At 44.8% G+C, this 23373-nt stretch overlaps 1 protein-coding gene across 1 annotated transcript in view; it reads right to left on the minus strand.

Annotated features, from left to right (window-relative positions):
* TGFBR2 (transforming growth factor beta receptor 2) overlaps positions 1-15821 on the minus strand; it is a 96775-nt gene extending 80954 nt beyond the window's left edge. The window contains exon 1 of the mRNA XM_082639742.1: positions 15330-15821. Within this exon, the coding sequence (XP_082495868.1) occupies positions 15330-15423 (94 nt within the window). The 5' untranslated portion in view covers positions 15424-15821. The remainder of the gene's footprint in view (positions 1-15329) is intronic.
* Between the last annotated feature and the right edge of the window lie 7552 nt (positions 15822-23373).

A 23373-nucleotide genomic window follows, 5' to 3' on the forward strand; every position in this document is an offset into this window, starting at 1 on the left:
TGTCATGCACCTCGAAGCTCTGGGGAAGAGAAAACTTACAGGACTGGGGCAATGGCCACAGGTTTTTATAAATGGCAACATCTGCCTCCTGACAATGGTGACATAACCCTCAGAAAGCAGACCGCATGGTGTTTAAAAGAGAAACTGTCCCCACAAGAAAAGGGGAAAAAGAAAATGACTCACGACATAGTCTGAACTCCAGTAAGACTGGTGAACAAAACCCTCAAAGAAATGTCTGGCAGAAGGTAATGCTCCAGTCCTAAATGCGGCTTCTCAGGCTCAAGGCAAAACAACGAGGCTTCCGATGCCAACCCTTCCATCCCCTCTTTTGCAATTCAGTTACGGAAACATAAAAACACAATGGGACCAGAGTTTTGATCTTATATTTACTTAGAAATTAAGCGGCGAGGGAATACAATGACTAAAAACAGTAAAATGATGAAAAGACAAATGATACTTTATGATGCCTCAGGTGGTTTCACCTTTCTGGGCCTCCGTTTCCATGCATGTCAAATGGGATGACTAGACTCATCTCAGAGGGTTGTTTCCAAGGTTACAGGTGACAGGCAAGGGAAAGTGTTTTAGAGATAACAAAGCGCTCTATGAACGTATGGGATTATTAAAAAAACTATTATAATCAGACATGGTCAATATGTTTTCTTCAAAGTTATCTGACTAGATTTTTTCCACTGGTGTTCTTTCCCCCATCAGTCTCAATGACAGTAAAGTTATTCAAATCACTTCTCTTTTCTGTTTCCCTGGCACTAGTTTTCCATCTGCCTGGACAAGTAAGTAAATGACTAGTTTTACAACGTTTGTTGTGCTTTTAGTTTTCAGTTAACAGCTATTTTAACAATGAAAGACACAGTATATGTTCCCAAGAGATATGCACCAGAGGGCAGTTGGCAGAAATGTTCGCTGAAATAGGGTCCTTCCACTGCAGCCCTGGTCGCTGCTGATAAAAGGCATGCAAGCCCATAGTGTCCTGAGGTTTATGCGGCTGCTTTCAACCAGCACAATCCTCAACTATCCACCCTCATCTCTTGGTTTTCTTATAACTTCAAGACTCTTCAACTGAGAAAGCATGATGGCCATGTCTGCTTCCATGGGCTTCTTGTGTAACCTGGGAAGATGATTTAAGAAAAGTGCCAAGACTTTTCGGGGGCTTGCTCCAAAACCTCTCCTGAACATAAATTATTTTAGAGTATGGGTCATCATCAAAACAGACCATTGTATCAGAGGTCAGGTATTGTCTGGGCTTCATTTTCCAGAACTTAAAGCTAAATGTATAAATAAAGACATACAGAGAAGAACAAAACTGCTTTGACTGGCAGAACACAAGTAACATAGACACCTAACATTCAGTCCATTCCTTTTACACAAAAGAAAAGCAAAGCCAATAGGCTTAGAGCAGAGGGGGTTCAAGTTCGTTGGAGCTCCAACAGTTATTCAAGAAGTAACCACTGAACTGTTAAGAAACCAGATTCCCTCCTGGGCCCCGAAGACACGAGAAGCATCTCATTCACAAACTGGTAACAGAAAACACTCTGAGTTTGACAAACTGCTTTGCAAAGTGCTGAATAAATGTAAGTGATTCTATAATTGCCACAAACATCCCCACCAACACCACCATCAAAGTCTTGGAAGATTCATGTTTTCAACAGTTTTGAGAGCTCACCAACCATACATCAAATTAAAAGTATTCTCTGCCGATACAGATGTAGAGAACAAACGTATGGACAAGAAGGGGGCAAAGTGGTGGGGTGGGAGGTGGTGGTGGGATGAATTGGGAGATTGGGATTGACATGTATACACTGATGTGTGTAAAATAGTAACTAATAAGAACCTGCTGTATTAAAAAAATGAATAAAATAAAATTCAAGAAAAAAAGTATTCTCTGCCTAGTCAGTGCCACAGAAATATTAAGACACAAATTTCTTATTTCGCCTCCTTTTCCCCCATGGATAAAGCAGAGAGGGCCTTGCTAATGCATATCTACATAATTTTATGAAGTCTGCCCCAGAATTTCCAGAGGAGGGTTCAGGGGTGGTGACTCGGCTGGAAAGGAGGGGAGACATGTCTGGAAGCCGTGCTGACCCAGGAAGCACACTAGCGATGGAGCCTAGACAGCAGGGGGCTGTGGAGACCACAGTGATGGAGGTGCTGAGACCTTCCAGGCCTTCTTTGGAGACCCATCCATATTAAGCGCCCATCTAAGGCAGCCTTCTTACCTAAGTCTCCTGAGCATGTGCTGTTTTACCAGGGCTTTCCCAAAAGTGCAACCAGGAGTGCCCCTGTATGTGGGATGTTTTGCATCAGGCAGGTGGAAGGATGTCTTCAGCCACTCTCCACTGCCCCAATACCCCTCTATTCAACGGCCCCTTCTCCAGCCATCCCAACACAGGAAATAACCTACGAGTCAGAAAATGAAAGACAGGACTGGCAAAAAAAAAAAACAAAACCAAAAAACAAAACAACAACAACAAAAAAACCATCCTAAGTCAGGTGGTATGATTTGCTTTCTGACTTTTCCTGGCCTCTGCGGTCATAACACGTTGAGCCCTCTAAAAGATGCACACAAGAAGATAAATGAATCAAAGGCAGGCTGTGATGGATGGAAAAACAACAGGCCTCCACACCCACAGACTGCAGCTCCCCTGAATTCAGAGAAAATAAAGGCTGAACACACAGAAAACCTCCACTGTAAAGAGCAACTTACACAAATCAGAACGTTCGAGATTTCCCACAAGCCCATGGTTCTCTCACACACCACCACACATGGCTATAAATAACAAAGCCCTTGACGACACACTTGGGGGAAAGGCAGGCAGTCTAGCAAAAAAAAAAAAAAAAAAATCTTGTCACCCCCATGTTGGATTTTTTTTTTTTTTTTTTTTTTTTTTTTTTTGCTGTACGCGGGCCTCTCACTGTTGTGGCCTCTCCCGTTGCGGAGCACAGGCTCTGGACGCGCAGGCTCAGCGGCCATGGCTCACGGGCCCAGCCGCTCCGCGGCATATGGGATCCTCCCAGACCGGGGCACGAACCCGTATCCCCTGCATCGGCAGGCGGACTCTCAACCACTGCGCCACCAGGGAGGCCCTCCCCATGTTGGATTTATAAGCACTGTCCCTGGCCTTTAAAATCAACGAATTCCAAACAGCAACAATCTTTTACTGACAACTCCAGGAAGAATCAGACAGACTGTTCTCCCTCAAAGAGCTTTCCTTCTAGGAAGGGAGTTAAAACACACACACGTCCAGCCACAGGGAGCCGCCCGAGAGGAAGCCAGGCCTGATGGCGGGGCTGTGAAGGGGAGAAACAGGACAAATCCAACTGCAGACCTGACAGAAGAAGTGGGGTTCGGCCAAGCATTGGTTCAAAGGAACAAAGGTGCTGCAGGGCATGAAGAGAGAATGGGAAAATTGTGGGGAGCACAAGAGTCACAGGTTAGAAAAGCTGAGTAGAACCAGGGCCTGAGGATGCACGAAGGCAGAAAGGCGGCTGGCACCATCCAGGCCTCTGGTGATCTAACTTATGCCGGGGCCTTTCTCTGTGTCCTAGGAGCCAGGGATGCAGCCCTGACCTCAAAAAGGAAGCAAGGGCCACGCAATCACCTAGGATCCATGGAGAGGATCCACAGAAGGCTTCTAGCAGGTCACCTATTCAACATGACGTCTGAGGGGCAGGTAACTGATGGCGACGTATTGTGTATTGAAGAGATGAAGGGTGTCCATAGGCAGAAACCAACGAGGAGATCCCTACAGATGACAGAAAACAGGAGTTCAGACTTGCACTGTGGTGGCATAATTTAAGAGCAAAAATACATTTCCTGTAACTATGTTCCTGTTGTAAATAATGTCTGATTAAGAGATTCTAGGTATTAAAATTTGAAAGTTATTCTGATAAATAAGTTGAGATCTGATGGAACAGGAAGCAACATGAGACCAGGTTGCAATGGGAAGTGTTTTCTGTCTTTGTTTTTGCCAAGTAAGGTGTCAAAAGAAAAAAAAAAGTCAGAAAATAAAATTATTTGGAAAAATCAGAAAGCAGTTGTGAGAACCGGTTGTTGCAACTGACAGGGACCCATACTTCTTGAAGACAAAAGTAACTGAGGGGCAAACATGGCCTTATGTTGAGTAAAATACAGAAGCTCATCAGTGAGAAAGCCAGCCATGGGGCTCTCAGAACAGCCTAAAATTAATGTTGAAAGATTCAAGAAAAACTGAGTCCTCACTGAGCACTGACCAAATAACTTTCTCAAGACAAAAGAAGATTTTTTTTAAAATGTTGAAAAGTAGAACCACTTCCTGAAAAACCTGACATTAATTCAGTAACCTAATGAGACAAAATTTGTATACAAGGGCGTGCAACATATTTTAAGCAATGCCGAGGTGTAATAGCTCCAAACTGATTTAAGGCCTACATATGTCAAAGTGGTCTGTGATTAAACACCTAAGGAGTAAACATGATGAATGGTGTGAGTTCAGCAGCAGAGAAAAGGATTCCTGGGAGCTACATTTGGTGGTCAAGGGACAGTCAGTGGAGGAAGCAGCCAAGAAGGATGCTTTGGGAAAAGAGATGGGTTAAAACCCACTCATTAACTGACTTGCCCTCAGCAAATCTCTCTCCTGCTAGCCTTAGAGCATTACTTATCCCCAGTTAAAATGGGCCCCATAGCTGAGGAGGAGTCGAAGCACCTTCATAAAACGGGCAGCTACCCTTCCTTGAATCCTTCTCTTCCTCAGTGACAGAAACAAGTCTGATCTGACACACTGAAATCTCTGCACTTGACACCCCTGTGGAAAGGTTTTCATGCTGTTACAACAGTGCTTCTCAAACTTCAATGCACACACGAATCACTTGGGGGTCTTGTTAAAATGCAGGTTCAATGCAGTAGGTCTGGGGAGGGGCCCAACAGTCTGCATTTCCCATAACCCTCAGTGATGCTGATCCTGCTGGCGGCTGGACCACCCTTTGAGTAGTAAAGTACTGGAGCATCTTTAGTTGCTGTTATCAGGGGATGGTAGAAAGGCATCATTTTTGAGCTCAAGGTTCGGGCCTCAAGGCATACTATAAGTCATAAAAAGTAGATGTGAAAAGGAGAATGAGGCTCCTGGAGAGTGAGAAAGTAGAGCCAGCAGGGCTGCAAGGGGAGGGGATGGAAAACAGAAGAGGGCAACAGAGGAAAAGGCTGGCTGGCCCGCTGCTCATTAGAATAAATAAGAGGTGACAAGAAAGAAATTATAAGAATAAAAGTAAGAGTGCCCAGGGTGTGTTGAGAGTGTTAGAAGGTATTTTACAAACAATGAACTTCAAGGGATTCCAAAATAGTGAATACAAAATGTTACTATTGGGTGTTTTTGTCCCTATTCACATATGGTCTCTTTTTTTTTTTTTTTTTGCCTAATACTATGGGTTTTAGAGAATAAAACATAAACGTGAGCTGTAACAACAAGACCGTCATTCAAAGCAATAGTTAGAAGATTTCTCCACTGCTGACTATACAGAAATGCGATTACAGGACTCACAGCTACTCCCCTGCTTAAAACAGCAGTCTGAAATCTGCCAATCTGGAGCAAATTCTGTCTTTTCTGAGAATATTTTAAGAAAAGAGGTGGAGAAATTTTTGAAAGGCAAGACAAGACTATATTCAGACAAGTTTCCTTTCTTTTCCCCAAAAAACATAGAAGCTCCTTTAGGGCTTTCTTTCTTTTCCTAGACATAGCAAAGCATTTCATAATTCTCTAACTTAGGAAAACCCTTCACAGACATTCTCACCAGCTCAAAGAAAGGAGAGGATGCAAACACTGTAATTAACCAGAGGGAAATGGTATTCCCACCCAAACCAAGACAGCCTTTCTTCAGCAAGGAGAAAGTGGGAGCTGCAGTAAACATGCTCTTTAGTGAGGATGTCTGCTCAGGCACCTGCACTAGGGACATTTCAAAATAAACGTGGCTTCTGTTCCTTTCTTAAACAGCAGTTGTCTCCAACAAACTCCAATTGGATGTTTGCGGTATTTGTTAGTTCCAACCTGTGATGACGTTCGATAGTTTTCTATTTTGATTAGCTAAGGATTATGTTTTCTAAGCCAACAACAATGATTTCCTTTACTAACATCCAGAATGAAACATTTTGGAACATAAAAAGCTAAAAATCTCATCTAGTTTAGTGCTTGTCACTATACACAGAAGAAAAATGAGACCTAGAGAGACCAAAGGAGGTAACTAGGTCCCCCCAGACACCTTGATTGCCAGTATGACAGGATTTAATCTTCACCAGCTGTCTCCGAGGCAGATTCTTAATCTCAAACTAAGGGTCAGAGCTGGATTAGATCATTCAAGATCAAGGTTTTGTGATTATTACATATTTGCAACTTCTTTTCTGTTTGGTATGGGGCCTCTAAACTAGGAAAATGATGAAGAGTTTAGGGAAAAAAAACGTTTTGGTTTGGTGATGTTACAATGCAGACTCCAGAGTATTTGGATGGGGTTGAGGGTGAGGAGTACTTTGAATTTATTTTCTAAGCCAACCAGCAAATCCCGCCATTAGGCATGCAGTCAGGTCTTGTGGAAATCGAAGCTTATAAATTTCAGGGGCACTCGTTGAGAAAAAGAATATAAAAATTAAGAATAGAAATTTAGGGGCTTCCCTGGTGGCGCAGTGGTTGAGAGTCTGCCTGCCGATGCAGGGGACACGAGTTCGTGCCCCGGTCCGGGAGGATCCCACATGCCGCGGAGCGGCTGGCCCCGTGAGCCATGGCCGCTGAGCCTGTGCGTCCGGAGCCTGTGCTCCATAACGGGAGAGGCCACAACAGTGAGAGGCCCGCGTACCGCAAAAAAAAAAAAAAAAAATAGAAATTTAGGTATGAAAGAGAATATTAAGAATTTAGAGTGGCATCTTACATATTACAAATTTTAAGAAGCTGCAGATACCACAAATATAAAAGTTAAAAGAAAACAAATATTTTTATTAATTAACTGCCTGATACACCTCTGAAATATTATTGCTACATTTTTTGGTTACATTCTCTTTGATCACCTCTTCCAATGATATTTCACGATATTCTCTTTAGAGAAAATTTAAAATAATTCAACCTTTCCTCTAGAACTGTTGATCAGAATTTGTAAATTTATTCTTGAGATAACTTGGAAGTTTTTTCCAGCTTCATAACTCATTATAAGTAATGTCATATAAATGTTTTGGGTTGCCTCTAAATTTGGGAAAACCTCTATGAAGTTGCTTTTACAGGTGAGCTGTAATATTCAGGGCATCGCAAGATGTCTTAAATATTCTCTACCTTGATAACACTCATTAACCACGTTGCCAGGGCCCCTCCCAGAGCCAGGAGGGGGGCCTGCACCAGGGAGAAGCCTTGAGGTTCCATCCACATCATGGTAAATCCACCTTGGCACACCATATATAACCCCCACCTACTTATGCATCCTTGAATTCCCCTAATTCTTCCAAATAAAGTGCCTGTTCTATTCAGCATACCTACTAAATTCCTTGATGGCATAACTATGCCATGATTCAGCCAGGACTGTATCACCTGATGTGTATATTTCATTTTCCAATCAAGGTCACAAGACAGGCCTAACGTTTGACTACCTGGTGTATGGATCAAACGCTATTTTATTTACCTAAAGAAATTACATGGGATAATATACGAAAAACACCAAAGTCTTAGAAAAATGTTGGATCTCACCATTATTTCTCTTAGCCCCTAGAGTCTCCCAGCACCCATGCTATAATGGAGAAGTGGTTTGTATCAATCGAGGCGGTCTAGGTCCCCAAAGCAGACCATCTCGGGTTCAACCCCAGCCTAATCATTTGCTAATTGAGTGGCCTTAATTTCCCTGATCTCTAGAGGACTTACAATGAGCATTATAAAGTCGACCGTGTAGAGTTGTTTGGAGGTTAAACAATACACGTGAAGCGCTCAACATGGTCCAGGCAGCAGCAGCTAGTGCAGCTACGATCATTACTATGCCTTATCAGGAAACCTGCCCACAAAATCTCTCGAGTGAAGCTTCCTCGAGATAGTAACACCATTCAGAGCGGCATGAGCCACTGTCATCTCCTTCCATAGGAAGCTTCTGCAGAGCTTTAGGATCACCAGCCGTCATCCACAAAGCAGCAGAGTGAATTTCCTGCCACAGCCAATGAATCCTCCGTGACGATTTACAACTTTAACAGATAAAGTGGCAAATATTGAAAATACGAACCTGACTCTGTATTTTCCTTCAAAGACACTCATGGTTGTTCTGCCAAGCCCCCAGCTCCCTGCAATGCACAGTTTTCACAATCCTATACCTTGTATAGTATCTTAACAGCTTTTTACTTCTTTATCTGTTCTGATATTCTTGTTTCCTTAAAAAGGCTTGAGAAGGCCATGGATCACTCAAATAAAACATTTACAGTAGGAGAAGAAAACATCCAGATAAGCTGCACCTTCTTCACCCAGAGGAAATGCAACCAAGGCACTGGGAAATCTTAAAGAAACTATAAGTGAAATCCTGGATAGAACAAGTCAAATGAATACAGCTGAAGTTTCCTGCAGGAAAAGACAAGCCATGAAAAACTGAATTTCCCCAAGGAAATACACCACTATGATTACAGCCAAACTCTTAGCTTTTTCATTAATGAGCAATCTCTCTACTCCAGGGAAAATAGGATATAATCAACAATAACTAATTTTGTACCTAACACCTCTGCAAAGGCGTGTTGTTGGTGCAGATCAATCCCCAGCGTTGGAAGACCCAGGGCGGGGGGACAAATGGTGGCCCACAGACCACAGGTCAGAATATTGAAAGTTATAAGTCACACTGACAAACTGTTCGATAAAGTAGGTTTTATCCTTCTACCTTGATTGACAAATGCACCTCCATAACGTCTTAGAAAAGACCAAGTTCAACTTCAAACTCTTGCCCTGCTCAGAGACCAGCCCTGGAACTGGGGAAACACTGTCCCAGACCCGGCCAACAATCTACCTTCCTCTTTCCACTGGCTGCTCCATCTGGCACCAAGAGAGACCTTGTGACATGTCAAACACCCAAGTTTTAACACTCACACCCCCCCACACCCCACACATACACGGCTGTCCCTTCGCCACCCCTCAGGCCCATAGACCAGTGGCTACAAAGGCCCTCCGGAAGATGGGTCCAAAGGTCCATGTAGGCTGTAAAAGTTGGTCCACAGCCATCCGAGCAGCATATTTTGGGTTTCCAGGTACCTGAAACTGATCTATAAAGGGGAGACTTTGGACTCAGAGGCCCAGGAGTCTCCTCACCCCATAGACAGGGGCTGACCAGAGAACAATAAAAGTAGTGCCCTCTAAATCCCAGGGCAGAGGCTCCTTTTGCCCGTATACTAGGCCTACATTTTAACTGAGCAGAAAAATTGGGGGGAGGGGGGGAAATATCTCATCAGAAAGGAACAAAAATAAAAAAGAGCCGCTTATCTTGAGAGCAGGCAGCCTTCCCCAGATACAATCTCACCCATCACATGCAATTGCCCTGAGCTAAGTCCATTCTAATGATCTACAGCTTCAGCCCTGCGAACAAAACACAGACGCTAGGAAACCCTAAAGAGGCCAAGCAGGAGATCCTAAATTGACCACAGGCAAGGAGGCAGTTACTCCATGTTGAGTGCCAAGACTTAAAAAGCTGATTATGGGGGGCCTCCCTGGTGGCGCAGTGGTTGAGAGTCCGCCTGCCGATGCAGGGGATACGGGTTCGTGCCCCGGTCTGGGAGGATCCCATATGCCGCGGAGCGGCTGGGCCCGTGAGCCATGGCCGCTGGGCCTGCGCATCCGGAGCCTGTGCTCCGCAACGGGAGAGGCCACAACAGTGAGAGGCCCGCATACCGCAAAAAGAAAAAAAAAAAAAAAAAAAGCTGATTATGGCAAATAAAAGACAGATCCTTTTGGGAGAAGAAGAATATTAACCACCTACAAGTTTTCTAAAAGTCAAATCATCCCCCTTTGTGATACTGGATAAATTCTACTCTTCCCACCCTCCCCAGCAGCTGTTCGAGGTCTGTACACAGACGCTGGTCCTACATGCCTGGAATCTGGGGTTGCCAGTATATATCTCTGAAAACAGCGCATGTCCAGCTGCTGTCAATGGTCAAGGCACAGGTCACCTGCAGTGGGTCCCACCACCAAGACGCCATTATCAGACTAGGAACAGCAGAGTTTTCTTGGGCAAAGAGACTCTACCCTATCCTGATTTTCTGTAGGATGATCACAATCAGGTGACAATCAGGAAGGAGGCAGATCATGCAAGCAAAGCAAATCATGATCTCAGGGGCACTGAATGCATATTAGATGGTAAGTTCCCCTTTCTGGAATATGATAACCCTTTACTCACTCCCTGACTTCCATCCCAACACACAGACACACAGATACACCAGGGAAAAGGGCCGAGCAGAACACACAGAAGACAAGGTTAGAAAACACACACACACAGAGGCAAACATCAAGTTGCTTTGTGAAGACTCTATCTTCTCCATTTATAAAATAAAGGTAATGAAAATTATCTTGTCGGTTTCTTCTGAGGATTAAATTAGATAATAATGTCAGGCGGCTGGCTCAGAACAGGTTCTCAAATGTTACTTCTCCCTTCTCCCCACTTGGCCTTGAGATGAGCCAATTCACCTGCTTGGCTTCCCAACCCTCATGACACGCCAGGCAAGAAGGAGAATCATCGTTATCCCACCTTGGTCAGAAGCCACAAGTAGGTAGGAAGCAACATATTACAAGGGAAAGAAGGAGTGCAAAACAAATGGTGAGCATTCGTGCTGCTGATACCTATCTGCTAAATCATTTCTACTGAAAATCATGAGTTAATCTGCTGAAGCTGTACAGAAGGCCCCCGAGGGCAGAAGCCAACAAGGTGACAGAGTTATGCTTTTCTGTGGAAATTGGCTAAATAATGCCATGCTGTAGCCAGGAAGGACTTTTCCTCCACACCCTACTTTAAACTGTTTCAGTGGTTTGCATCAGACCTAAATAATAGCCACACTGCTCTTCTGCAGATAGCGGCTACACCAGGGCTGCACTTCCCTTAGACCAACTCACTTCACTGCTTATAAACCAAAACAGAAGACCCTGATGAAAAAAGAAACTTCAAAGCTAAGTTTAGATTTCGGCACTTCATTTTTAATGAAAGTCTCCTTTCAACAACCTTCTAGAAAAAAAAAAAAAAAGAGAGAAGATTCAGTATTCACTGGCAAATGTCTTTGGTAAGACTTTGAAAAAGTTTTGCAATGGCTTTGAATGCCCTACATGAATTCAAATGTACAGCTAAAGAGGTTGGATGAAAACTTCTAGCAGCTTTCCATCATGTCTGTCAGAAGCTGACATGTTTGTCATCTTTTTCCATAGGTCATCAGAATAAAAGAACCAATAACACGGTATAAAACAGCCAAATTGCCTATTGAGATCAAAGCCAAACTATTCTCAATAAAGATTTTACCATTCAGACCAAACACCCAATAAATAGTGACTGCCTGGTTGTGGAAATGCCCGACTGACTTGCAGTGCCTCTAGGAGGATGAATGGAGGTTCAGCTCAGCATTTCCTGGGTGCTAAGTGATATGCCAGGCACTGCCAGAGACCCTGGAGACAGAGAAATGAGTGGGACAAACCCAGTGCCTTTGACAGAATGGGTAAGGGAGTTTCATCAAGAGCTAATTCTGCCTTACTATTGTTAGCAGCGAAAAGAGAGGCCTGTCCCCGGGAGGAGGGAACCTTTAGCTCCACCCAGGGCATTGAAAGCAGGTTTGCTTAAGAATAACACTTAAGTCAAGTCTTAAAAGATGAATCTAGGGCCTCCCTGGTGGCGCAGTGGTTGAGAGTCCGCCTGCCGATGCAGGGGATACGGGTTCGTGCCCCGGTCTGGGAGGATCCCATATGCCGCGGAGCGGCTGGGCCCGTGAGCCATGGCCGCTGGGCCTGCGCGTCCGGAGCCTGTGCTCCGCAACGGGGGAGGCCACAACAGTGAGAGGCCCGCATACCGCAAAAAAAAAAAAAAAAAAAGATGAATCTAAATTATCCAGGGTAGCAGGAGTTCCAGACAGACAGCAGGTTGAACAAAAGTGAGGTGGCCCAACTGGGGGCCCGGAATAAGGCAGGCACAGAAAAGAATAGATCAATGAAAAACACGTTCAGAGGGACAGTGGAGGGAATGGAAGGAAACACTCAACACCCAACAGAGTGGGCTTTTGACAAAGGGGTCTAGAGTCAATAATGCTTCCAAGTACACAGGGTTAAAATATACATCCTTCTCTGGGCCTCAACACAGCCCCCATATGTTAGACTCAATGGAGGCAAAGACCAGACCTGTCTTATTCACTCAGAATACTGTTTCCAGGTCTGAGCCTCCTGCCTGGCAAAAAGTGACATTCTATAGATACTGTTGAGAAGAAAGAATGGGTAATGGCCACTTTCTGCAATGGCATCAATGAAGTGTCATTCTTAATTGGAAAACTATGGTTAAAAAAAAGAAAATTTTTTAAAGTTGTGTTGAAAACTGAAATGCAGACCATGTAGCAGGTATGCTGGCTCCACAGACAGCAATGAGGACTCATCATTTCAAGGTGGGGTGCTACCTTGAAAAAAAGGCGAGGGACTTCCCTGGTGGCACAGTGGTTAAGAATCTGCCTGCCAATGCAGGGGACATGGGTTCAAGCCCTGGTCCAGGAAGATCCCACATGCCGCGGAGCAACTAAGCCTGTGCACCACAACTACCGAGCCTGCGTGCCACAGCTACTGAAGCCCGTGCACCTAGAGCCCGTGCTCCACAAGAGAAGCCACCGCAATGAGAAGCCCGCGTACCACAACAGAGAGTAGCCCCCACACTCGCCGCAACTAGAGAAAGCCCGTGCGCAGCAACTAAGACCCAACGTGGCCAAAAATACATACATAAATAAATAAATAAAGGCAAGGACTCCAAAATGAGATGAGTATCTTATAGAAACCATAACTAGTTAAAAATAAATGGCCTAGAGGTGAAAAATGTGCTTTCTGGGAACAAAAGCAAATAGACCAAAGATCAAATTCTGGACCTAGTTTCCAGAACCCTGACAAAATCAGCAGTGATTTGGGGAAAGAAACTTATCCGTACAACACTTTTACCAACATTGAGTCCTCAACAAGGATCTCCTGTTAGGTATTCGAAAAGTAAAAGTTATATTTTTCAGATCTGAAGAGTTTTCAAACATTTAAAGTTTTCCCCCAAAGAGCAATTACTTAATTTCGGGCATTTAGGAAGAGTGAATCTACTAAGTCAAAAACAAAAACTAAAATACCTTTAAGTATGTATCTTAGTGAAGTTTGCTCTCATACTAAAGTCCTTGGCTCACTTGTCAATATACTAAATATAAGATGGATTTTTTAAGTAACCTAAGAGAAGGCTGTGAACAATCTCATTTCTTCTTATCTTACCGTGCATTAAGATATTTTGAAAAATGTAGTGACAGATTACCAATTACGTTAGGAAAATCCTGAAACCATTTACTTCCATAGAAAATTAAATGCAAGTGGAATTAGGTTTCCCACCTCCATTATAGCTACCTTTGACCTTCAACTATCTTCAAAATGTAATTTCACATGAATACCAATCCAAAATGATTCCTTAGTTCAACCATTTTGTGGCTTTAATTCCAGAAAAATATGAAATCTGTGGGTTTTGTAACATTGTTTAAAAGCCCAAATAAAAAGCCAGTTGGCTTTTAAGCTAATTGTTTAAAAGTGTGTATATAGATGAACTGAGACTGACTCATGAACTACTGAGTCTGGAATTTGCAAATCATAAATCTTATCTTCCTAAGCAAAGACTAACAGAATCAGGGCCCGCTAATTTCCTTCTTTCGTAATCTGAAACAAAAGTTTTAACGATTTTTAAGGTACACTGAAAATTAAGGGTGCCGTTTAAAATATTAGCAAAATATAACTCAGTTTTTAAGAGTTTGGTGTATAATCAGAGAGTCGAACATTCTGGTACTGCAAAGTAAGAAAGCATCCAAGGATGAAACAGTGGAACTTTATTAAACTGTAGAACTCAAATCTGTGTTAGAATTTTTTTGTTTACAATAGTCCTTCCTCATTATCTTAAAAACTCCCATCTCCATGCCACCTTCAGTAAAAAAAATATAACTTTAAAAAATTTTCAATCCACTTCAAGTACTGTGAAATGTCCCATGTAGAAATTAGTCCACATTTCTTTTAGACAAGACCAAAGGTAAGTCTGCCTCTGGCCCTTGGTAAACAGAATGTGTGCCTCAGAGTGACGGGGACTGTCAGATCCTCCACATTTCATCCCAAATCCACACAGGGCATCTCCAAGTTACCAAAAAGGAGTAGAGAGACAAAAGATGTTAAAGATGAAGGGAACGTAAAATGATCCAAATCTAACCATGTCCTTTCACAGATGAGGAGACTGAGGCCCAGAAAGGTCCAAAAACTCCAAAGACTCCATTACCAGACCCCAGATGCAGGTGCTCAGTTCTGTAGCAAAGAGCTAACAAAATTTCTAACTTTTAAGGTCTCATGGGTTCAGTACTTTACATAACAAATACTTAAGAGTTCAATTCCTGCATTTTTCTACCCTCAAAACCTCCAAGACACCAAGATCAGGTGGGCAGGGGGATTTACGATTTTAACCCTTCCGTTTCATTTCCACCAGACAATTGCATAGAACCTTCAAGCCCGCAAGACGGGGCTGTCCTGCTCCAGGCAACATCTCCAGCACCTAGCACCTAGCAGGCACTCAGTAAATACTCCGCCTTCCACCTGACAAGCCCCACTCCCTCCGCATCCACGCCAGCCCGCAGTGGAGCGAGACAAGTTTCCTTTGGCAATCGCCCTTCTCCTTGAAACTTTGCTACAGCAACTCCGGCCGAAAAAGCAGGTCCGGGGGCATGTGGCCCTGGGCAAGAGCTGAGGGTGGGGGCCCTGCCCTTTCGGGGCACTGGGCGATCCCGGGCCGGGGACCAGGTGTGCCCGCCGCTCGCTCGGAGGCCGCCCGGGCCGCGTCCTGCCTCCGCCGATTACCAACTTCTCAAACTTCCCTTTCCGGGGGTGGGGGCGGCCCGGGACGCAGCGCCCTTCCTGCCCGCACAAAGGGGGCCGGGCGCGCCCCGCGCCCCCGCCGAGACCACTTTCCTGGTCTTTGGAAAGAAAAACGCACCCGTCCCAGCGCAGGGTGCTGGGGCGCGGGCACCGGGGCCACGTCCCGGCTTCCGCCCGCCTCCCGGGCCGACTGTCAAGCGCAGCCCGGCGGGGCCCCGGGGACCCCGGCGCCAAGCCCGGGCGAGGGCCACTCACCCGACTTGGGAACGTGCGGCGGGATCGTGCTGGCGATGCGTGTCCACAGGACGATGTGCAGCGGCCACAGGCCCCCGAGCAGCCCCCGGCCCATGGCAGCCCCCGCCGCTCCGCATAGACCGGCCCGAGCGCGCACGCCGCGCCTCCGCGCCGCGCCCTGCGGACCCGCGCGGGGCAGCGGTGCGGCCAGATGTGGCGCCGCAGAGGGTGGCAGTGGGCGAGGCGCGGGGGGCCCGGCGGCCGAGGGGAGCTGCGCGGGAGGCCGGCCCGGCCGGCGGGTGCGCGCGCGGAGTGTCGTCGGGCCGGGCGCGCGAGTGACTCACGACTTCGCCCGGGCGCCGCGGGGGAAACAGGAAACTCCTCGCCAACAGCTGGGCAGGACCTCTCGCCGCCCCGAGCCTGCTCCCCGTCTCGGCTCCCGGTCCTCGCCCTCCCTCGCAGCTGCCAATCACGTCCCTGGGACCGGCCCCTCCGGGGCTTTGGCAAACTTTCAGCGGCCTCGCGCGTTCCCGCTCCGAAGACTGACTACGGAGCACTAAGTGCACACGTTCCAGAAAGTCACTGAACGCAGAGAATGCCTGCGCTCTCCAAAGCACACCCACCAGCATCCTCCCCTTCCCCACAACCCTCTTCGGGCTGTTCCTAAGTGCTTCAGAGCTGGTTTTCAAACTCCAAGTGGCGACCCAAGAGTGGATGCTGAAATCTGAATTGTGAGCACTTTTTTTTTTTCAAGTAAAGCAGTAAAAGTATTTCCTCATTAAACTTTGTTTCAGTTGTGTATGCCTAAACCATCACATTGCAAAATGTTTATTTTACTGTAGGTGGAAGTCCAGAAGTCTGTTCTCAAACTTTAATGTGCTCATGGACCCCCTGAAAATATTGTTAAAATGCAGATTCTGCTTCAGTACATCTAAGAGGCAGCATTTCTGATAAGCTCTTGGGTGGTGCCTCCCATTTTGAGCTGCCTCTTTCTTCCTGGGGGGTGACTCAGTGAGCAATTATAAACAATAAGCCATCACAGAGTGATAATGGTAATGGGAAATGTTATCTTCAGAATGTATCAGGTATGGCAGAAAGTGTGAAAGTAAAAGTGGCCTGGGAGTCAGCTAAGTGCCAGAGTTTGCCTTCCAACGCTGCCTGTGAAGGGACACAACTCTGAGCCCCTCCCCTGCAAAAGGGGACATCGGTGGGAGCAGAAAAGGACGAACTTTCAACTTTCCCTTCTTGCTAAGGTGACCAGGTTTGCCCCCAAACTATCCTGGTGTACATCTGTTTCAAAGTTGAATTATTAACAGAACCCCCTGTCTCTTTCCCATGTGCCTTAGTTGGATATTGACTCATATGTTCATCCTACTTCCAGCCCCCTCAAAGAGTTAGATTCAGTATAGCCCTCTCTCTGGTCAGGAGATCTTCCAGCAGGTTACACAATAGACTCCTTTATCGGAGACAAAGCTTGTTTGCAGAGGCAGGTGGCCAGGCTTACTGGGAATAAAGGCAACTAGCTCTCCCTGGAAACCCAACCCCTGAAATCTTCCCTGTCAATCTGAGAGTTCTTTTGCTTGATCCTCGAAGTTAAGTCTTGTCACCATTGTTCCACCCAGCACAGAAGCTGACTTTTAGGAAAAGACCACTTCCTAGCTCTTGAATTTAGGATGCAGGAAGTGGGGTGAAATCATCAGAGTTGGGCATCTTCCTTCCCACCAACCTCCTTGCCAAAGCCACTTGAGCAAAGGAGGAAAGTTGAGTTCAAAATCTGTTTCTCTCCATTTCCTCCACAGGCCCTGCCCATGCCACCGCCACCCCTTGAGCAGGAGTCTCCCAGCCACTCACCCCCCATCAGGGCCATTCTGGGCCTTTTCACTCAACTTCTCAAAACCTAGCGAAAGTCAAATTTTCAAAAGGCAAACCTGATTATACCAACCCTTCTATTAAAATCATTTGATGGCTTCCCACTGCTCTTGAGACAGAGGATAGAAATGAGATCCTTGAAGGTGCCTTGAGCCCCTCCTCTCTTGTAACCTTGGGTTTCTCCTCTCCCAATGAGAGGATCTCCACATTCCTAGAATGCACCCGTGTTCCTCCCACACAGAGCCTCCCCCCTTCCCCCAGGGCGTACTTCCCTTCCTCTGTCCTGCCTTCCACCCAGTGCTCTCCTGGTCTTTCTTGGGTGAATCATGACTTCCTTGATGGGCAAGCTTTCCCTCACCTCCCTGAATAGACTTTTTTTAAAAAATAATTTATTTATTTACTTATTTACTTTTGGCTGTGTTGGGTCTTCATTGCTGCCCACGGGCTTTCTCTAGTTGCGGCGAGTGGGGGATACTTGCAGTGCACGTGTTTCTCGTTGTGGTGGCTTCTCCTGTTGCAGAGCATGGGCTCTAGGCACTCAGGCTTCAGTAGTTGTGGCGCACGGGCTTAGTTGCTCCACGGCATGTGGGATCTTCCTGGACCAGGGCTCGAACCCATGTCTCCTGCATTGGCAGGCGGACTCTTAACCGCTGCGCCACCAGGGAAGCCCCTGAATAGACATTTTATTATGGGTTCACTTGGCACCATATGCCTCTCCTTTTTAGCACTTACTACACCTCCTTTCCCTTCTCCCAAATCAAGTCCAAATTTCTTGAGGACAGGAATTCTATCTTTTCTTCCATTCACTATTGTATTCCCAGGACCTAGCACAGAATAGGTGTTTAATAGACATATGTTGGATGAATGAATGAATGAGGTAATCAAGATTCAGAAGAAAATTGTACTTAATCATCCTAATTATTTTATAACTTGGGAAAAGGCATTCTATTACCTAACAAACTGAGATATAAACAGGCTAGATTTTAGCCTGAGGATGATGTCATACTACTTCCTTTTCTTAAAAATGGAGAAGTCTGTGGTTTTGTTTTGTTTTTCTTTTTTTCTAAATTCACCCTAGTTCCTCTGGACAGTATACATACACTTCCTTACTCCCAGAAACACTGAGGCAAATAAATGCCCAACTGATTCCGAAGGCCTTCTTTACTATATTTATTGCAAAGAACAGATATTTTACATTGTTAGAGGCCAGGTTTGAGGTATTTGATTCCAGGGTGGAATATTTAACTGGTGGTCTCTGTCATCATATATGACTAATGTTGATTTTAATTTTGCTTGCCTTTAATATTTCCGATTTCATCCTCAATCTCCTGTGAAACTGAGAGTCTGACTTTGGCATTGCCAAGTGCAAACTCATCTTTCAAAAAGCATTGAAGTGCAATCAGAGACATGTAAACTTGTGTATACTGCAATTTGACAATCTTACAAATTTGTCAATATGAACTTCCTTTAGGAATTCTCACTGAAAGAGCAGTCTGATACCCTTAAGCCATAGTCTTCACATATAATTGTATATTTAACGTAATATAATTTTCTGTGTATTCACATAGGCAGTTAAGATACAATCACAAAAACTGGGCCTTTTGCAGATGGAAACAAAAAGATAAAAGTGTGACTCAGGGTTTGAAAAACAAGGAAGGTAATTTTTAAGTTCTCATCAAATTGAAAAACAATAAAAACCAACTGGAATGAAAGTTAAACAGCTTGAATATCTTCGTTTTTCCAGTTTTACAAACTCTGAACACACACACAGACAACAACTGGACTAGATCAAAAGGTGGTTACTGTAAGCCCTGCATCTGCCGGTTGTGATGAGGCAACAACTTTTGACTCCCCTGTACTTTCTGACATATGGCTGTTGAGGTTACTGGCAACTAAAGCAGTGGACAGGGAGATTCCCCTCCATGTGAACTGGTCGCTCTGCATCCTTATCTCTTATCTCTGGGCCAATTTTGCTTCCATCGTGAAGCAGACCAATAGCACTGAGACAACAGCGAATTTGCGAGGGAAACCTCCCCCCCAACCCGCCCCGACCTTTCAGGTCATCCGGGACGCTACCTCTTCCAGGGAACATTTTGTGATTCCTCCAGCCTAATGTCATCCCTCCTCCCCCAGGGAGAACCCCAGAAGCATTTAGTTTATTTAACCTATTTTTTAATGTTTGTCCTGTTCTGGCATGGAGTGCATTATCGTTACTCATTTATTTGGGGGAATTCTACCTCACTAATTGTAAAGTCCTTGAAAGCACAGATTGTTTTCTCAACTGTGAACCCCATTCTGTGCCCTGCAGTACTCAACGTATGTTTCTTGTCTTCAATAGAGGGAAAAACGAGAGTCTTTCTCTAATCCATTTCCTTGTTTGCAATTCATCACAGATATTCATAGAAACTGCAATTCTGCCACACGTTTACAGAAAGCATGGTTTCTTTTGGAGAAAACATAACTTTTTTAAATTACAAAAGTAATGTATGTTAAATTTAGGTAGAAAAAATCTGAAATACAGATAAGCCAAAGGCAGAAAATAAAAAGGATCCTTAACCCTATCACCCAAAGATAATCCCTTAACATTTTGGAGCACGTCCTCACAATACTACTCTACTCTTCACCTCGCGGCTAAGAAACTGAGGTCTAGAGAGAGTAAGTATTTGGCCAAGGTCACAGGGCTAGTAAGGACCAGAGCCAGGGTGTAAATGAGGCCTGTCCAGCTCCGGAGTCTCCACTCTAGGATTAACTGATCAGGTGGTTGATGGGCCTGGTCACCCTAGTATTTTGAGATGACTCTGGAATGATCAGGCCACCCTTTGCTGTTGCTTCCTCATCTCTTACTCATTAATCAGCCACTGCAGCCCCTTGTCCAGTGGAAAGTCCTTTTGTTTAGCTCACACCTTGTCTGCAACCAGCAAAACTCATGGGCACATTTCAATCGGAAGCTTCCTTGTCTAGTGCCTTGGATACTAGCATGTCACCTCCTTCCTTTGACTGCCATGTTGCTATTGTATCCCCATGGTATGGACTGAACTGTGTCCCCCAACAAACACAGGTTGAAGCCCTACCCAACGTGACTATATCTGAAGGTAGGACCCTGACCCAATGTGACTATTGTCCTTATAAGGAGAGGAAGAGACACCAGGGATGCTGCTGTGAATACACAGAGAAAAAGCCATGTGAACTCACAGCAAGGAGGAGCCCACCTACAAACCAAGAAGAGAGGCCTCCGGAGAAACCAAACCTGCCAATACCCTGACTTTAGACTTCCAGCCTCTAGAACTGTGATAAGTAGATTTCTGTTGCTTAAGCCACCGAGTCTGTGGTATTTTGCAATGGCAGCCCTAGCAAACTAGTCCACCCCATTTCCTACATGCTTATCCAGATGTTCCTTCTCAGTATCTTTACAGGTTTGTTTTCTTCCACTCACTGGTCAGTGCTAGTTCTTATCAGGTTTGTTCTCTGCCCCTTCTCTCATCCTCCTGGGGAACACAGCTATTTCTATGGCTTCACTGATCTATGATCATTTCCAAATCTAATTATCAAGCTCTGATTTCTCACCTAAGCTACCATTATTCCAATTGCCTACTCAACCCTCTTCATGGGTGTTCCACTGGTGCCACATGCTCATTATTCTAAAATTGGATTCCAGAATACCCGCCCCTTGGTACATTCCTGACATCAAGAAAAGGCTCTATCTCCAATGGGTAACCCAAGGCAGAAACATAAAAATCAGCTAAGAGTTTGCCTCTATTTTACCCTCCAGAACTAACTGGGAATTAGGATCTATCTCTTTACTTTTTAAATATCGCTTGAGTCTGCTCTGTTCTCATCCTCAACACTGACATTATTTTAGTTCTATCTCTTGTTATTTCATATAGTCTTATGTCAGTTTCCTGATCTTCTTGCCTCTCTAATCTCACCCCTCCTACTACATCTTTCACTGCTACCAAATGTTCCCCTTCAAAAATACAAAAATAACAATCACATTTAAAATTATCCAGTGGCTTCCCATTGCCTTCAGGATAGAATGTCAAGCTACTGTCCATCCATTTATTTAGTCAACCAGCATTTGATTCTCTACTGTGACCCAAATACCCTTTAAGTGCTGAAGATATGAGGACTCAGAAAATGTACTCCTAGCCTTAATTGCAGGGCATTAGGCTGTCCTTATGATCTAATGTGAAATATATAAGTAAACGAATAATATCAACAAATCTGATAATATGATTATCACAATAGTGACGAGCTCAGAGTACCATGGGAGAAGGCAGGGAACAGAGGCCATTAACCCAGCCTGAGAATAAGAGAAGGCCCAGGGGAAGAAATGCCTTTTGAGCTGAATCTTGAAGGATGGTCAGGTGAAGGCATGAGGAAGGATGCTACAGGTACACAGATCAGCAGTTTAAAGACAAGACGTGCAAGCTTGGAGTGGGTAAGGAAATGCAAAGGTTTCAGAATGCCTGGAGTATAAATTTGAGGGGATTTTAGACGGAATGTTTTGGCCCCAATTCTGCACCCCTCCCTGAATTCACGTTCTTTGCCTCATGTCTATGTAGTTTCTCCCACTAGAGGCAAAGGGTTCTCATAGTTAAACACTAGCATGGGGTTTGTTATGCGGACAGTCGATGGTAAATATCTAATGTGGATATTTCAGTGTTATCTGAAATTATATACAATTATATAATTGTTCTACAATTTTGGTTATATATGCAGTTACAGAACATGGCCAGCATCGTTACTTGCTTGCACAAAGTCTATTCTCCCCTTTCCATATTGCTCTCAGAAGTCCAATTTTGTTTAGGATGTAAATTTAACTACATCTTAGGGAAAGGACCCATCCTTTTTTTTTTTTTTTTTTTTTTTGCAGTACGCGGGCCTCTCACTGTTGTGGCCTCTCCCGTTGCGGAGCACAGGCTCCGGACGCGCAGGCTCAGCAGCCATGGCTCACGGGCCCAGACGCTCCGCGGCATGTGGGATCTTCCCAGACCGGGGCACGAACCCGTGTCCCCTGCATCGGCAGGCGGACTCTCAACCACTGCGCCACCAGGGAAGCCCCAGGACCCATCCTTTTAAGGGTAGATATACGATCCAATTCTGCACAAAGAAACATAAGAAGAAATCTGATCGGGGCTTGTGAGAAAGATTTTTTTCTCTACGTGGTTAGAAAGAAGAGACCAAGGAAAGTCACTGTGTCCCTCACTACTTCTGTTTCCTACCCTTGAACATGATTAGGGGAGGCTGAAACAGAGGAGATACAATAAACTTTCAACAATGAGAGGGAAGCCAAAAGTATCAGAGTTGACCCACTGAATCAATACAGTAACTACCTCCATGCGGACGTTATCTGGGGTGGAAAGTCCTCAGAGATGGCTGTGATCCCTTCCTCCCCTCACCGTACTCACACGTTGCTTCCCGCATCCAGAGGTGGGATGGGATCTATTTTCTATTTTCCCTCTCCTTGAATGGACTGGCTTCGTAACTTACTTTCACCAATAGAATATGATGGAAATGACACAGTGCCAGTTCTAGGACTAGTCTCAAAGAGTGACTTCCTCTCTCAGAAACCAGTTACCAGGTAAGAAGTCTGCATACCCTGAGATCTTCATGCTGTGAGGGAGCCCAAGCTAGCCACATGAAACCACATGGAGAAAGAGACAGCTGGTCAGCCACCAGATACCCCAGCCGAAGCATCAAACATGTGAGTAACGAAGCTATCTTGGATGTTCCAGCCCCAGCAAATGCAGAGGGAATAGACTCAGCAAGGTGAGTCCAATCCAGATGGCAGAATCACGAGATGTAATGAACTGATACTGCACAACTCATTAGTTCTAGTCAAAAATCATTTCTAACTAATACAAAGAAGTTCACCGATCATATGGAAAGAGGAAGGTGCTCCAGTCACCATATGGCTGTCAACCTGTGTACCAAATATGAACCACATCAACTATGAATTAAGATCTGTAAGGTTTCTCCAATTATCCTGTGAATTACACAATTGTATGTTTATGTATTTGTTGTCATAAATAAATACATATTCATTTGTATTTGCTTATTATATGTTGCAAACATGTCAATGTACCAAAATTTTGAGATTTTAGCAGTTCTCCATTTTTTACACATTAATAAGGCATCTCAAAACCCAAGAGGGACCCAGGATAACTTGAGCTCTGGGAGGCCCTGTTTTTCATGT

Source organism: Mesoplodon mirus, assembly GCF_964341445.2.
Source record: "Mesoplodon mirus genome assembly, chromosome: 12".
In the NCBI taxonomy this organism is placed as follows: Eukaryota; Metazoa; Chordata; class Mammalia; order Artiodactyla; family Ziphiidae; genus Mesoplodon; species Mesoplodon mirus.